The sequence below is a fragment of the Onychomys torridus genome, chromosome 5 (assembly GCF_903995425.1).
Source record: "Onychomys torridus chromosome 5, mOncTor1.1, whole genome shotgun sequence".
Lineage (NCBI taxonomy): Eukaryota > Metazoa > Chordata > Mammalia > Rodentia > Cricetidae > Onychomys > Onychomys torridus.
Genome location: NC_050447.1, coordinates 110,931,883 through 110,949,832, shown reverse-complemented (window position 1 = coordinate 110,949,832; position 17,950 = coordinate 110,931,883). Strand labels below are relative to the sequence as shown.

Below are 17,950 nucleotides of genomic sequence, written 5' to 3'. Positions count from 1 at the left end.
TCCACAGAAGTCACAGGAGGCGGTGGTGGCGCACACCTTTAATCCCAGCACTCGGGAGGCAGAGGCAGGCAGATCTCTGTGAGTTCAAGGCCAGCCTGGTCTACAAAAAGCGAGTTCCAGGACAGCCTCCAAAGCTACAGAGAAACCCTGTCTCGAAAACAACAAAAACAGAAAAACAAACAAACAAACAAGTCTCCTACCTAAACTTTCTCAAAATTTCTTGACTATCTGCCTTTAGTTTTAAGACAGCACATTATGCTGAATGTCCTGGCGTGCATATGTAGTATTAGTGCCTGAGAGGTTGAGTCAGGATGATTGTGTAGAGTCCTGGGTAACATACTCCAATGAAGGACCTTCATACACCAATCAAACTACCATGTAAATTTACTTAGTGTAATTAAGGTATAAGAAGTATACGCTTTATGGGTGCTGCAACTATCAATGTGACTACCGAGAACAGTTTCGTAGGCTATCTCACTGTGTTTATTTTAATAATGTAACAATGACACAGTTGAAGGACTGACCGAAAACCTAGAATAACCAAAACATTCATAGAACAGCTAGTGGCCAAAGAAGTGAAGTACTCCATTAAAGGCACCTCAGTATCTGCTAAGGACACCCTGGAACCTGGGTCCTTGGAGCTTCTGTTGTGAGATTTGTCATGCTTCCCCCTTAATGGTAACAACAAAAAATCCTGGAATAAAGCCTAGACCTGTCTCATAAGGCAATCAATGGAAGGTCAGAGTTCATCTGCAAGAACTGTGTACACACGGAGGCACATTACACAGACAGCCTTTAGAGGACAAAGTAAAGGAAGGCTCTTCAGTGACATTGTATCCTGCCCTCTCATGGATTTAAGTCTTCAATGAAATTGAAATCTGCATTTAAAAAGTTTGCTCAGTACATGCAATGAGCTACACCTGAGATCGAAAGAAATAAAAATATAGAAAACCATTCCAAGGGAAATCGGGCCACATCAGGGATTAGATGCAATTTGTGACCATCAAGAGAGAGACTGATGATCATATGGCCATTGAGTCAAAGTAAACTGCTTATAGGGTCAGTATGATGGCATACAATGATAGCCTATAACTTAGGAGGCCGAATCAGAAGAAATGAATATGAGGCTAGCTTTAATGACATAGCCAGACCCCAGACCCTATCTTAAAGCAAAAAACAAAACCAAGATGGAACTGGGGAACTCAGATGGGTGCCCAGGGAAGCCACTGTGTAGTCCTCTGGCTCAGTGTCAAATCTAGAAACCCCACAAAGGAGCTCCTGCATGCTACTCAACCCTGGTAGGTACCAAAGGACCCCAAGAAGCAAGAGCAGGGAAACGGGGAAAGGACTTGGGTCCCAAATACTACATTCTCAGTTGACTGTTTCCTTCCATCCATGGTCATCAGAACCTCAGGTTTCATTAATGTTTTAATCCCTATACACATCCCAGGACAGTTTTGGCTCCTGATTAATGTAGCACAGGTATGTGGTTAGGAGAGAGCACAGCTCACCGCTGAAGTCTCAGATTCTGGAACGGATCCATCCCAGCATATAAATCTAACTCCACTCTGACACATTTTTGTAAGTGTTTTCAGATTTTTATAATTTTTTAAAGTATAGCTTTGCTAACAAATGAAGGTGATAATGACTTGGTGACTGATTAGCAAAAATCAAACGTTCTTTTAACCCATTTTTTACAAGTTTTAGCAGAAAAGACAAAATAAATGTAGTGTAATGACCTCAAATCAGTAATAGGGAGAAATCTGGGAGAAACATTCCATAGGAGGGGACAGGACAGACTGACAAAAACACTAACAAAGGAAACAAACACAGATGCAGACAAAATTCATTAACAAAATCTAACAACTCTTTCACTATAAAAAAATATCCAACAAACTTGGAATAGAGATGAACTTCCTTCAGCTGGTAAATTTCATTCAAGATAACCCACAACCCGAATCATAGTTAACAGGGAAGGGCTAGATGCTTTCTTCGGAAACAGAGTAAAAAGACAAGAATGTCTACACCCTTTTACTTCCATTTACTAAAGGTCTGGTGCACTCCAAGAGATAAGACAGAAAATCAATGAGCTCCAGAATGGAAAAAAGAATGAAGCCATCTCTATTGCAAATGCCATGATCTTGGGAGGAGGAAATCCTAAGTAATCTACTAAATAACTCCTAAGAACAAAGAAAGAAGCCTAGAAAGATTGCAGGAAACAAATCAATGCATAAACTTGAACTGTTATCTATATACCAGCATTGAACTGAAAACGATCCTACTCAATACTACCATAATGAATAAAAGAGGAATTCATCTAACAAAACCTAAAACTATAATAATCTGAGAACCTTAAGACACTGCTCAAGGAAACCCAGACAGACCAAATGAATGGGGAAGCAGCCTACACCACTGGATGGGAAGACTCAATATTGTTAAGGTGGCAGTAATGGGGCTGGGATGCAGCTCAGAGGTGGATTGCTTCCCTAGGCCCAGGGTTTGATTCCTAGTTCTGACAAAACAAAATAAAAACAAATAAAAACACCCCTAGAAGATGGCAATATACCAAAACTGACTTGATGACTGAATGTATCCCTACAATAACTGTAGCTGCTCTTTCTGAAGAAACTGACCTCAGTTCCTAAATTCCACATAGGGTAAGGGCACCAAACTACTTGCCCAGCCCATCTGGAGCCCCAGTACTCCTCCAAACAACAAAACTGAATTATCCAGATAGAAATGCAAACAAGTCAGATTAATCAAAACAAATTTGAATGTAGGCATGACTTTAACCGGGGCTTGGAAGGCAACTTAAAAAGTCTTTTTTTTTTTTTTTTTTTAAGTTTAGTTGAAAGACTCAAACTTCCTTATTGAAGACTCCTCTAAAAGTTAGAGTAAGCAATACACTGTGATAATGGCCTTGGGCTAGGTACACAGACCAGTGGAGCAAAAGGGAGATGGGATTTTTCTTACATTTATTTTTGACAAGAGTAGCAAGGTAATTCAATGAGGAAAAGAAAAGTAGGCTATACATATTTAGTAACTCAAAATGGATCATAAACTTACGTCTAACAAACTGTGGAACTCCTTACACTACCTTACCCCTCTTTGAGTAGACAAATAAAGTATTTGGGGGGGGGGCAGAGGTTCACTGATCACTGCCAGAAACATCCCTTGTCAAAGATAGCAACTATATCTTTAAAAGGTATACTTGTTGTGTTTAAATTTAATCACAGACATGATCTCAAAAGGAGAAATTTTTAAATCAGAAGTGATTTGGATAATGATTAGAGATGTACAACTGTGAATCACCAGCCATCAGCAGTGAGGGTCCAAACAGCTACCCGGAGGCTCTTCTCAGCAGTGTGTCCACAGCCACATGCTAGTTTTGAACCACCTACACAGAGCTCTATTCAGTAGGAGAAGATGTGGAATCATCTAATAGAGGAGCAGCTGGGACCAGGCTGAGAATGGCAAGCATGGGATAGACACAGGAGGCAGGATAATAAAAGGAACAGGCTTCAAACACAAGTCAGTGACACCAACTGGTCAATATGGCGGTCAAATAACAAAAAGCTACAATGTAAAATCACGTGTTAATGTAAAACGACAACGCAAAGCAGTGTAGGTATATTAAAAAGTGAAAGAATCCACTTCCTTTTTTGATGCCCAATAAGAATTAAAACAGGGGTGGAGATCCAGCAGAGCACTTTATAAAATCGAGGGCTTTACACTGGCAAATACATTCATTCAGGCAAAATACCCCCACACATAAAATAAAACAAATAAAATTATAAAACTGAGGCCTTTCATGAAATTGTACCATACTCACTTCTAGAAGCTTAGACCAAGATTCACCAGCTATAAATTATTGAAGAATTACTTAGATATCACATAATAACAACAGATAATATTTATTGAATATTCACCATGTGCCTGGAACTATTTGCTAAACTCATACCTTCTAGTCCTCATCCTAATCTAATTAAGTAGACTGGATTCAATGCCCAGCAGCAAACAACAATTTAAAACGGATGTCCAAAGAGATAAAGAACAGAAATTTACAAACACTAGAAGAGATTTGGATTATGGTGTGTCACTGACTCTGTGAGAATGTGGTATTTTGAGTCTCTTCTCATAATTCTATTCCTAAAATGTTTGTATTTGTGCCGGGTGGCGGTGGTGGCGGCGGCGGCGGCGGCGGCGGCGGCGGCCGCCTTTAATCCCAGCACTCGGGAGGCAGAGGCAGGCGGATCTCTGTGAGTTCAAGGTCAGCCTGGTCTACATATCGAGATCCAGGAAAGGAGCAAAACTACACAGAGAAACCCTGTCTCGAGAAAAAAAAAACCAAAACAAAACAACAACAAACAAAACAAAACAAAAAAAGTTTGCATTTGGAAGCTGTTTCTGGTCTAACCACTCTGTAAAATACATTCCCAGTGCTTCACCTCTCAGCATTTTAATACATTCACCTCTGTTCTGTCTCATCCCTGAATGAGCATCACTCCAGGAAGTTATTTCCTAGCATTTATCAGATGTCTCCCCGCCTCACCCCACCCCCACACGTTATCATCTTTCTGAAGCCTCAGAACCAGGCCACTTCGCTATTCAAAGCTTCCACTTTTTTTTTTTTTTTTTTTAAAAAAGGAAAACTTTGTGAGACCCCAAAGAACCAAAGGGCCAAAGGCTTAGCCTAGCCAATACCTCTGATACCCTAGGATGCTCTAAACGGGCAATTAAAACCATCTCAGATTTTCCTCTATGGGGAACAGAAAAACCCAAAACCCCTGAAGTTGTAAGGCAAGTCTGTTACTGGTGTTCAATGGCTCAAGGGTGCGTCAGCCACCCCAGCAAAGGACACCTCACCTACCTGTGCATGTTCCCATTGGTGGTGAAAGACTGACCACACACTGTACACTTGTAAGGCCTTTCGCCAGAGTGAACCAGCATGTGACGATCCAGGGAACTGGCAGAGCTCAGTGACTTCTTACAGATGCTGCACGAGTGGTCAGCTCCTCCAGTGTCTGTGTTGTGCTAGAGAAAGCAATCGGTGCACCGGTCACTTGAGGAGATGGCATTAGAAAGACAGATCTGGGGCTCTAATAACAACCAGTCGGTTTCTCAACTTTTATCTCGTTTCTTTTGAAGTGTCTTTGAAAGAGCCAAAAGATTAGGGACACGGGCATATAATTATTTTGTTGTATTATCTTCCACTCCCATATTCTAGTTCTGAACATTAGTTCGACTGCAAAACTGAGACAGAGCTAGTCTTTGCAGGTCTATGCGTCAAATGAACACATATAATAACTCCTCTGGGTGGAAGAAGTCTTAACTATATAGCCAATATGTGGAATAAATACAATTTTCACACTGGGAGGCCACAAACCGTGTTCCAGTTTGACGGCTTAGACTGGATGTTAGAGAACAGAGAAACCTGTATACAAGGTGGTCTGGGCTTCTGAAATACGGTAAGAAATGTTTCTACCCAAATCCAAGTTTCTTTAGTGACTCAGTGTCACTACTACTTAGCAGCTTTGTCTGATTTGCATACACCCATCGTTGCCCACTGTTCTCTCTTCCCCAGCAGTCTCTCATGAAGCCGCAATGGAGTCAGGGGGATAAGAATACAGTCTACTGTAAAGGAAAAAAGATCTCAAGTCTAGCACATCCTCAGCTGCATGAAGCACATCTGTATCAACTAAAAAGCAGGGATGGGCATGATGATACACATTTGTACTCTAGCACTCAGGAAGCAAGCTGAAGCAGAGGACTGGGGGCTTCAGCCAGCTTAATTACATAGCAAGACCCTGTTAAGAAATACTAAGTTGGGGGGAGGGGAGCAGGTGTGGCGATACATGCCTGCAATCCCAGTACTAAGAAGGCTGAGGCAGAGGGCTGCTGAGAGTTCGAGGATAACCAGGACTACAAACTGAATTCAAAGCCAGCATGGACTAGGATTCCACGAAAAGATCCCCATAATCTGTTCCCCTTCCTCCACACACATATACAGAACCAGAAAAAGTACAGGGGATGGGGCAGGGAGATTGACACCTATAATCTTTTATCATAAGAGATTTAGTTCATACCATTACAAACAATAAGAAACAATGTCGATAAAAGTGATCAGCTAACTCTATGTTCAACTCTGTTTGAAAAACGTATTCTTAGACTCTGTCATAGAAACATGACTATGCAAAAATTTATTTCATAATGACCCCAAGATTGCTAAAACACTAAATTTTAATAGCTTACAATTTACTGGACAATTCAATCAAGATCAAATCATCCTGTTAGTGAGAACAGTTTTAAACGAAAATATCAAAGTAGCGGCAAACCTGACGGATGTGCATGGTCAGCTGGTGCTGGGTGGTGCAAATCTTTTCACATAGGGGACAGCTGTAGGAAGACTTCTCCTCTTTCGTCTCCTAAAGAGATTAAAACAGAGCATGAATAGCCAATCACAGCAAACTGGTACCTTCTGTTTAAGCCCATGTCTTAAGAGCTGGGTCTAAGCAGCTGAAATCATTAGACGGGAGCCTGTCCAGGTGTTTGTGCAAGTCACTTGCCCATCTGCCCTCTGTTTCCTTGCTTCAAAATGAGAAAATTAACATTGGCCACACTGTGCTAAGATTAAATTAGTCGACAAAGAGTAGGCAGTGCTATGATGCTCAGCACACGGGAGGCTCACAGTGTTTGTAGTAGTCTATCACACTTCATGCACTAACCCCAGTGAGTGAAAAACACCATGTCACCTACAGCTCTGCTAGGACAGGGTGTATTTCTCCCTCCACTCACACCTAAGCTCCAGGTACAATTTCCTTTTGTTGTTTGCTTGTTTGTTATTGTCTCGCGTAGCCCAAGTTGGTCTCCTTAAACAGCCTAGACTTTCTTTAACTCTTGATTCTCCTGCCTCCACCTTCCATGTGCAGAGACAGCCACATCTCAAGGTCCCTCAGGAACTTAAGAGAGATTATGAAATCCTCATCAGAAAGGTCCACCCTGCCTTGGAAGGTTTTCTTAGTGCCCTAGCAGTAATACTCAGTGGGAATAACAAGGCTCTGCCCTTAATTCGAGCATCTTCTTGACAGTGTCCATAAATAAAGAAGAATTTTGACCCTGTCAAAACTAGTCAAAGGTTTCCACAAGAGGTGATTAAAAAAAAAACTCAGCTCACTATTTGGTTAGGTGGCTCATTTTATTTTCCCTCAAAACAGACAAGACAAACTTCCTTCAAGCAATATAGTCTTACTTTTCTAAGGAAAAGGCTAACTTCTTTCACTGGCCCTTTGTTATAAGTTCCTCCTAAGTAATTCATGGGAAATCACAAGGAATGCCCAGTAGTACCTTATTACCCACACACAACTCAGGTATCATGGGTCCCTGTCTATGTTCCTAAACTAACTGTACTCATTTCTAGGCAGCTCTCAGGAATTGGAATGTTCAAATATTGCCATCACCAGGCTTCCAAAAACAGCAGGACCATCCATAAACTCTGAGCAATATAAACTTCTAGACTCTCAACATAGTAGTCCAGGGTTGGGGGGGAACACCTGAGATCTGTTTTTCTTACAATCTCCCCAGCAGACACTGATGTACTTAGGTTTAGGGACAACTAATTACTTGATCAGGTGATCATGAGCACATTCACAGAGAATTCACATAGAGTTGGATCCAGAGCTCACACTATGGCAAGTCCAGGCACAAGTAAGCCTGGGGGGGAGGGGGAATGTTAGTGCTTAATGAAGTGAGAGGCAAGAGAAGAAGAGCGGCTGGATGGTCTGGTCAACCTCCACATCCTTTTCTGGTCTTGGGTATCTTGGAGTGGATTTCTTTTCACGTGCATTCATTTGAATGAGTTTCTGCTTTTACTGTTAGTATCAATTATTGAGCACATGCTGATCAGTAAATTTACAGCAACATCAGGTCTGGGGTTTTGCCTTATATAATCACTAAGAGATGTTCATTATTATGGACCCCATTTTCTGGAAAAGGAAACTTTACAGGACAGAGGGACAAGGAACTTGCTCCAAACAGAGAACAATTAAGAAATGGACACCAGCTTAAGACTCAGACTAGCTGCTCAATGGCCCATTACCATAAACCGAAATCCTAAATAAAGTCTGCCCCACGGTACAGAAAAGCAACCCCTTCTGGCTGTTCATGAAATGTGATGTGAGTAACAGTTACCCCAAAGGCTGAAAACAAACGGCACCGTAAACCAGATGGGTGAAATGAGTATGTGATGACGTCTTAGTTGTGGCCGTCTTCTCTCTAATTCTAAACTTTTTCTCTAACTTGTAGAAGCAGGTTGGAGAACTAGGCTAGTCAAACATTTTCCCACTCTCAAATTCTAAAGAAACTGAAGATTACAAAGTCAGATAGATGATAGATAGATGATAGATAGATAGATAGATAGATAGATAGATAAAATCCGGTTTCACCCAGTTATCCATACAGGTCTTGTTCTCTCAGAGGCATAATAAAAAAATGCCTCACAGATAGGTCAAAACTTTAGGAAAAAGTCAAGCTATGAGGTATTTATGTGAAGTCATCGGATTGACAATACTCTAGACATTTTATACTCAAAGATTTACCAGTAAGTGTAAATTTGTGTACTAAATGAACGTTTAAAAAAGCCCAAACCCAGCTCATCCCTTTATTCCCTCAGAAGACTTAGGCAAGAGAACTGTTTAAGCCCACAAGTTCATGCCAGTCTGGGCAACACAGTTAGACCTTGTTTCAAAAAAACAAAACAAAACAAACCCCCCTCCCCACCCACACACACACACTCAGGCCTCCAAGTGACATATTTTAAATAAAATCATCTTGTGGTCACCTTGAAGTAGACACCAGGCACATTGTGTGGAGGCACAGAAAGCTGACTGATATTGACTCTAGGGTTGATCATTAACCTCTGTCAAGCCTGAAGCTGGTATTACTGTCGTGCAGGACATAATGTAAGTTCACAAAACCCGACGTAGTCTATGGAATCAGACTTACTAACTTTTAAAGGTGGACAGCATAGTCAAAGGGCACTGTGATGGTGGAAAAAGCCCACTAGAGACGCCTGAGCCGTTATTCTAGCCACACTGGTAAAAGAAACATACTTCCTGAGCTGAGAGATAAAATTAGCAGCTAATGTGATAACTAACCAGTCCATAATGAAACAATCTGGCACCCTTGTCAGCATCCGGCTGGGGCTAATCTCTCCTGGAATGCAATGGTCACATGGATGCAACCTTTCCAAAGGCACTCTCCTGTTCTCCCTGCACAGTTGTCAGGTAAGGGCACCTCCTCACTCCCCGAGCTGGCTGGCCACTATGCTTTGTTTCCTTAAATTGGGTGCTGCGTTTAGCAGGTTACCTCTGGCCTAAGCCTCCCTTCCAAAAACAAAGCCAGGGTATGAGATCCCTGGAGGAAAAAGGAGGTGGAGGCAAGCGACCCAGTTACACTGCACACTTGACTTCCGCACTGAGAAACAACCTCTACTCACTATCCAGAGGTGGAAGAAATGCTGGGGGTCCTCATGACCCTAACTGTCTCGAACCACTGGGAAGGGACTAGAACCTGAACGTGGAGCGGCTCTGCCCATGCCATATTTAAGGGAAAGCTCTTCCCTGTCCTCCATTCATTCTTAGTAGAGCAGAGAAGGATAAGTAAGACAATGACCTCTCATTTCTTAGTCATCCTTGAATGCTAGACAACTGGTACAGCAGCTAGCCGGAAATAGAAGCTGGGTCTATTGTTAAATGAGTTGATAGACAAGAGAGACAGATGGAGAGATGGACGGACAGGCATATGAGAGTGGAAATAAACCTTTTCTTCCCAGGGCTAGTGCTCCTTCTGTACTCAGGCTGAGTATTTTCTCAGGCACCCACAGGAAGAGAGGCACACGAAGGCAAGGAAAAAGAGAGAGAGAGAGAAAGTTATCAATGCTCCAAACCTAAAACATCCCTGAGCTCTACTGAGTCCTCAGGCTTGAGGCGAGGAATAGAGGCATACACAGTTACAGACTTCAGGGAACATGGGGCTGCTATCACTACCTAGAGGGCACATTGTACTAAAAACCTGAGAATATATCAAAAATCCATCATGGATGTGCTTGGAGAGAAATCTGTATAAGAACAGTCATTAGTTCACAAAAGCCTCAACAGGTTTGTTCTCGTCCATCCTGGATCCCAGACAACCTGAAAAGAATGCCTAGTTTTAGTGTAACTACATTATACCAGAAAACAAAAAAACTAATGGGGAAGTCAGTTTACATTATTTGATTTCAGAGATGGACTGAGATTTATTTGCTCTCTGCCTCCTTATTTACCTTGTTGAAAATGTTGCTGTCACGACAGCAACAACTTCTCAAAAGTGCCCCATTTGTTCATTAACTGAAAAAGACAACATCTTGTTCTTACTTAAGAGAGGAGACGGGGGCTTTCCTAACAGCATTCCTCCCCATTTCTGTCCATGCAATTACTCTGTGCAGCCTCTCCCGACCCTGTGACCGCTGAAAATTCAAGAGGATTAAACAGATTGAACTCAGGACCTTGCACTTCTGATGCATTCAATGGATCTTTAAACGGGATTCTCAGAAGCCATAATTGCATGTCTCTAAAACTAGAAAGCTGAATACTGAATAAACAGGAATGTATTTGTCACCTAATGTGAAGACATTTGGGATAAAGGAGAAAAAAGGAATTAAGGAGCTGTGTGAAAAGGAAAGAAACCACATCGCAGCAGAGGCAGTCAAGTTCATTTCTTTAAACATAAGCTTGTGCTTAAGTCAAATCACAGGGCAAGGAAAATGGTGCTTTCCCTGAAAGACACAATGGCAGAAATTTCCTCCATGCAAAGATATAAATCATGAAAAAATCTGCTCCTGAAAAATGATGGAGGCCTCTGGGTATATCTTTAATTCAGAATGTGTCCAGGGTTTCCCCTTAGGCAGCTTAGGAACTTCTCCCCTATATTCTCCCAAGACAAAAGCCACAGGCTGCTACCACCCAGCCCCCAGACCCTTACCTGGTTCCTTCTGCCAATCCGATTTGGTCCTGGAGGCTTCATGGGGGACTTGATGCCCTGGGGGCTCCCACCATTCTCAGTAACATTCGCTACGCTCATCACTGCCGACATCATGGTGTTGATGGAAGACAGGTCTGAGCCTTCTAAACCAATGGGTGAATTTGACGTCATCGGGACGAGGTTTTATGCCTCTAAGAACTCTCTGCTATAGAACTGAAAAACAAATATTATTTTATCATGTGCGTTGTCATAGTCATGTGGTACGAATCATAGTAAGAGAAGTAGAGCTAGATCCCCAACACCCTTATCCTAGTTCAAGCCCATACCCATAATAGAGCTCAAATGACTTTTTGTTTTTTGAGACAAGGGCTCGCTATGTAGCCCAGGCTGTCCAAACTCACTCTGTAGCCAAGATGACTCAGAACTCCCTGATCCTCCTGCTTTAGGCTCTCAAGTACTGAGATTACAGGTATAAGCTAATACACCCAGTTCCAATATAGTCAGAGCCTTCTTCTATGGATGTAACCTGTTTGCTTTCTAAGTTCAGGCCACCAACGCATGAAAGTGGGTGCATGTGTGCATATGCATGGTTCCCTACTTTACATACTGAGGAAGTGTCTCTTGCAGAAGCCAGAACTTGCTGATTTGGCTGGCTATCCCACTTGTCCAAGGGTCCTGTCTCTGCCTCCTGAGCACTGGGATTTTGGGGCTGTGGCTAGAGTTGTGTGTGTGTGTGTACCATACATACGTGGCTTTTTAATGTGGGTGTTGGGGATTCAGACTTTGATTCTCACACTAACAGGGCAAGCAGTTTACCTAGTGAGCCGTCCCCATAGCCCGTGATTTTCCTCATCTTTGTGAGCAGAGGCTGACAAGAGAAAACAGGGCTGCATCTGGTTAGCACATTCCACTATGCACTAGCTTTCTTCCATTTAAATGTTCCAGACTTAAGAACTAGTTTATAGGAAACTTCAGGTTCCCTCTAACTTCATGGCTACAGTGCAGTGATTTAAAGGTAGGTGTGTGTGTGTGTGTGTGAATTCTAGAAGACAACTCTGCAAGAATTAAAACCAAATTTAACTAAGATTAAAAACCTTGTTTCAAAAAAAAACCAAAAACAAAAACAAACAAACAAACCTTGTTTCTTTAAAAAAAAAAGTAAGTGACCTATAACTCATCAAGTGGAAAAAAGAAGGGTTGCCATCCATCCTAATTACCTCCATTCCTGTCCCAACAAGCCCCTTGTTATAAGCTGTCATCCACGTGAAGTAGGAACTGACTCTGTTGAGTTCTTCTCTTCTCTGGGTATCACTCCTTTATGCTGGAAGAGAAAGGGGACACTGGACTAGTTAATTGAGCAAGGACAATGACTCGGTACTGGCTGGGAGTAAACGGGACGTGCTTGTGACCCTAGACACAGGAAGCAGAGGTATGAGAATCTGAATTCAATGCTAGCCTGGGCTGCATAAGAGACTATCTCAAAAAAGGAAAATAAATAGATTCAGTCTTTTCGCTTACAAAGAAAAAAGTGGAACCATTTTGCTGTGACCTCAGGTGACTATACTCACAAGATACAAAGACAAATGAGAGACAATTCTGTCAGTTACCCCCACCCCCCACCCCCACCCCAAGACAAGGTTTCTCTGTGTAGCCCTGGCTGTCCTGGACTAGATCAAACTCAGAGATTTGCCTGCCTCTGCCTCCTGAGTGCTGGGATTAAAGGCGTGCGGCACCATACCTGGCCTATCAGCTTTTTCTTATAAACGGTGTGATGTGGTTCGTCCTAATGTCCTACTATGCTGCCCCCCACACCCTCAACAGCCAAGGGGTTTTCCAGTATTTCACTCTTTTGCAGCTACTTTTTCCACTCCGATTTTTTTATACTGTACCCCACTTCTTCATAGATCCCCACTTGATCCACCTCATTTCTCATTTCCTAAGAGCTCAGAGTCTAGACAATATTAGGTCACATCTAGAAGACACCTGGGCAACAGGAAATGAATACCAAAAGGAAATCCATAGCCCAAGCCACATCAAAATTGACTTCATTCCTGAACCAGAAGAACATAGGGGATATGTTCTTCTAATTTTTATCTGGTAAAATATTCTAGATCAGTGGTTCTCAACTTTCTTTATGCTTCAAGCCTTTAATACACTTACTCAGGTTGTAGTGACTCATAAGCATAATTTTTTTTTTTGCTACTCATAACTGTAATTTTGCTACTGTTATGAATCATAATGCAAATATCTGATATGCAACTCTGGTGAAAGGGTCATTTGACCCCCAAAGGGGTTGCACCCCACAGGTTGAGAACCACTATAAGTAGATGAATCCCTGCTGGTAATAACTGTTGGTATCCTAATGAAGCAGGAGCCTAAGATCAAGGCCATCATCTCATTTCCAAACTGATGCTTGGGAAAAAGAAACCTAAGTTTGTAATTCACTCCTTCAACTTTAAGGGGACATAACAGGGGGTCCCACTCGCAACAGCCACAGGTGTACAGCCTTACAGAGCAAGAAAGGCCTGGGGATGGAATTTTGTAAAGAGATGCTTTTACCAGCTAAGTAGTATTAATCTAAAGATCCTGCTCCAAAGGCCAGAGAATCTCAGAAACAGAACTTTGAATGTCCAAAGATAAAATATAGGAGCCACTCAGTAGTAGGGAACTTTTTTGGCATAGATGGGACTTTGGATTCATCCCCAGCACCTCCCCTCAAAAGACAAAATGTGCCTCACATGTTGTTATGATCTGATGTGTTCCCAGTTTGCATTAGAAACTGAATTCTCCAATTCACATGCTAAGGACTGGTCTTTGGGGGCGGGGCCTTTAGAAGGTTACTGGCATATAGGGGGAGCAGCAGGAGGAGTGAGGAGACCTACTCCACTTCACCAAGGAAGGAAACAAAACTCACACCTGAACTGCTGTCTCTTCATGCTAGCAGACCACGTAAGGTTAGGAAAAATTAATAGTGCTTGGGTGATTTGTTTCTGAGGAAAAACATGAAGACAAGAGGAGTGGGCACACATACTTCTTTTTAAATAGATTGCTAACAAACATGTCATCAGTTCTTGCTGTAACCAATTAGTATGTATAAACGTGCATTTGGTTCATAAATGAACTCACCTCTTTCTTTTAAAGATTCCCCCTGTTTTTTTTTTTTTGTTTGTTTGTTTTTTTTTTTGTTTTTCGAGACAGGGTTTTTCTCTGTGTAGCTTTGCGCCTTTCCTGGAACTCACTTGGTAGTCCAGGCTGGCCTCAAACTCAGAGATCTGCCTGGCTCTGCCTCCCGAGTGCTGGAATTAAAGGTGTGCGACACCACCGCCCGGCCTTGTATTTTTAATGTACAGAAAAGTTTAAGATCCTTGACTAGAAATCATCACTATATTTCTATTATTTCAGTAAAGAGAAAACAAATCTTTCTACCAATTACTACCAAGTTTAGATGATGAACTTTGGTTTTACTACTTTTTTTGGGTGGGGCGGGTGTGGGGAGACAGGGTATAAATCTATACAGTCCATCCTTTTGTTTGTATCTAGACGAGGTCTCTCTCCCTCGATATGGCTGTCCTAGAACTCTCTGTGGGGATCATGCTGGCCTCTACCTCACAGAGATCCCCAATGACTTGAACTCAAGAGTACTGGAGTTGTTCGCCATCACACCTGGTTTATTTAGCTATTGACTTTTTTTTTTTTTTTTTTTTTGACAATCTTTCTGTTGTAGCCCAGGCTGACCTCCTTCAGTCTCCCTCTTTCTTTCTGGGATATTTATCTGTCTTTCAAAGAAGTTAGGCAAACCCTGGATTACATTTTTATTTCTGTTACAAATGACCATATACAGACAGGAGGAAGGTCCAGGCTGGCCTGAGAGCATTTCTCACTTCACTGTTCTTCTGAGGAATCCTTACCGTCCAGATGAACAGGAAGCAGCAGCGAATAAGGAGCAGCGTAGGTTTCAGTGCTAGGGTTAAAGGTGTGCACCACCACGCCCAGCCCTTCTTAGGGCTGTGTTCTACCATGCCCAGCACAATAGGAAGTGACAAAACATATTCACTGGACAGAGGCAAACTATCAATAATCCCTGCCCCACAAGTCATGGTAGCAAAGATGGGTTCTTTCTAACTATCTAAGTGTTTCAATACAGGCTGTCCATCCAGTAGGAGTGCCTATAGCTAGCTACCTAGCATGTTTTCCTACCTGGAAAGAAGAAAAGCCCTGCAAACATGTTTCCCACTGTCTTGGCAGGAAAACATTGGCTACCTTTATTTCCTCCTTGGGGATAAAGTGTAAAGTGTGGCACTGTCAGAACCCCTTTGTTTACTTCCTTTACGTATTTGAAATGTTAAGTAAACAGCAGTATGTTTTTAAAAGGAACCTCTCATTTCTGATGAGAACACAGTTGGTAAAGGGCAGGAGTCTGAACCCATCCTGAGAAGATGTTTCAGAAGCACCACCACACTGTCCTCAGAGCTGAGGTGTAACTTCACACCAGTTTAGTCTAGACTGAGTCTGGCACTGCAGGTTTCCTTTGGGGTCCTGGAACAGGGCAGAAGGAAGAGGCTGGTGCAAAACGACACTACTTGTTCTGCCTCAGGGCAGACAAACCAGCAAACCCCAACATCCATCCCTACATTAAAGCAGAAGAAGCACAGGATAATTTAACCCGAAACAAACTGGCTAGTTCTAGTTGATCCTTTGTAACTAACTACCCAGCAATACTGAACAATCACCATGCAAATGAAAACATTTAAACCTGTTGATACTCATGTCTTGAAAGCCAAGCTTTCTCTTTGATTCTCCCACCCATTCTGGTCCCCACAGGTACGCCATTTCCCATGTAGGCACCCCACACCCTGTGCCTTGAAGAGGATGCTAATGAGAGGATGCCCCAGGCCTTAACACAAGCTCCAGCTCACAGAGAGAAGCCTGTGCTTACACCACGGAGGGGCTGAAATCCCACACCGTGTGAGGTTAAGCTGTCAGGAAAGATCTGCCTATCTACTGGCCTAAAAGATGGTTTTAATAAAGATCCATTTACAGTGTTTTTGTTTGCTTGCTTGCTTGTTTGTTTGCTTTTTAACTTAATAGTTACAGACCTAGAGAATTCCATTCTCTCTCTCCCACACAGTTTCTTGTCCTATATGCTGCATTTAAAACAAAAATAAAAATGATCGACCTGCCAAGATGACTAAATGAGTAGTGGTGATGCTTGCTGCCAGCCTTGTTCAATTCCCAAGGCCACATTACAAAAGGAGTCAGCTGATAACCATAGGCAGTCCTCTGACCCCACCCCCCAACATACACACTTTAAAATCTTTAAAGTAAAAATCACTGGCCCATGCTAATTAATACGAACACCTGCAACAGGAATCAGAGAAGATCAGGACCTTAGATGAAGTTCCCAAGTCCCAGAAGAGACAGACCAGCATCATCGGGCTGACTATTTCAGCTTTACCCTTCTAGTTTTGAATCTGCAGTTTGGATCTGAAGTGGGGCGGAAAGGAGAAAAGAGGAAGAAGGAGGAGGAGTGTCTGAAGTTTTGCTTCCTATGATGCAAACCCCAGACATCCCGAGATTCCTCATCCCACTCAAGACACTCAACGGATCAAGAACAACCAGCAAGTTGCAATTACAATTCTAACCTTACTTTGCCCTACACTTTGGGAAAAAGAGAATGGATGGGGTGCAGGAAGGAAGATAGGATAAGACAGGACACATGGACTTGGAAAAGAAGCAGGACAATTCAAGTAGAGGCTAGGAGAGAGAGAGAGAGCACAGAAGACTGGTCATTACTATGGCTCAAGGAAGCCTACAAAGACTAACTCACCTGTTTTCTTCTTTCTTCTGAGGAGCTGACACAGACTGGGCCCAAATGTGGGCAGAGTCACACCTCAAAGCCACCACTTTTGGAGCACAGAGCTGGAATGACCTGGTGGGGGGAAAAAGGTAACATGAGAAGGGTTTAAAAGAAGGAATAATTCTGCTTCTGTATGTATCCTCTACTCAACACCACCATGATGAGGACAATCCCCATTCCCTATCTGCAGCTGCAAGCACACTGTTAGTTGATTGCACCAGAATCCACTCAAATGCAGCTGAAAATTAGTGTGTCTTCAACAGCCAGGACCCCATTACCTCTACCCAAAGTCCATCCTGTATTCTCGAAATTCTGAGGAATTGACGCATGAGAATGCTCAGACTACGGGCTCTAGGTGGAGGCAATAATCTTGGGGTAGGAGGATAGCTCAATGGCAGAATACCTGCTTAGTATGTGTGAGGTCTTGGGTTTCATCTCAGCACCAAAAAGACAGACAAAAATGGCTGAATAGATATGATCCTCCAGCATAGATGAAAAACAAAAGAGACAGCACTTGGTGCTAATGGAAACAGGAGAGGAAAGAGACCCGAAGAAAACAAGAAATACCAAACTATCAGTGCCTTAAAGTAGAGATCACTGCAAACAAGCAAATATGGGGGTGTTGCTTAACGTGCTTCAAATAAGACCAAAGGCATGGCCTTCTTTCTAGAGAAACACAGAAAACATCTGCACACATTCTCTTCAGGAATATGAGAGTCTGCTCTGGGGTTCCAGAGGCCTCAAAAGCACTGATCCGATGGTTGCGACTGTTCCTCAGTGCGGAGAAAGACGGAATACAGCACATTTCAGAGTTAAACTATGTCACTTGCTCTCAACATAGCATCTCTCAGCTGAAGCAGAGTGCAAACTTTAGCAGAATAAACGCTGGGGTATAGCTCAGAGGGCCAGCACCTGCTTAGCATACACAGGGGCTCTGGGTTCTATGTCTAGTACCACAAAGTGGGGGAAAAAAATCCCATATAAACAAGAATGTCAAGATGCAGTTGTTCAGCACATTTTCTCATTTTATCCTCTTTCAGAGCATCTGGAAACAAGCTGCGTGAGTGTGTCATACAG

The 17,950-nt window shown here is 42.6% G+C and overlaps 1 protein-coding gene across 3 annotated transcripts in view; it reads right to left on the bottom strand.

Moving 5' to 3' along the window:
• The window catches only part of Rreb1 (ras responsive element binding protein 1), a 131,870-nt gene that overhangs the window by 51,578 nt on the left and 62,342 nt on the right, over positions 1-17,950 (bottom strand). For all 3 annotated transcript variants that reach the window (XM_036188633.1, XM_036188632.1, XM_036188634.1), the window contains exons 2-6: positions 16,844-16,945; positions 12,234-12,337; positions 11,017-11,229; positions 6,336-6,425; positions 4,871-5,034 (exon numbers count right to left, since the gene is read on the bottom strand). In XM_036188633.1, coding sequence (XP_036044526.1) covers positions 4,871-5,034; positions 6,336-6,425; positions 11,017-11,187 — 425 coding nt within the window. In that variant the 5' untranslated portion in view covers positions 11,188-11,229; positions 12,234-12,337; positions 16,844-16,945. The remainder of the gene's footprint in view (positions 1-4,870; positions 5,035-6,335; positions 6,426-11,016; positions 11,230-12,233; positions 12,338-16,843; positions 16,946-17,950) is intronic.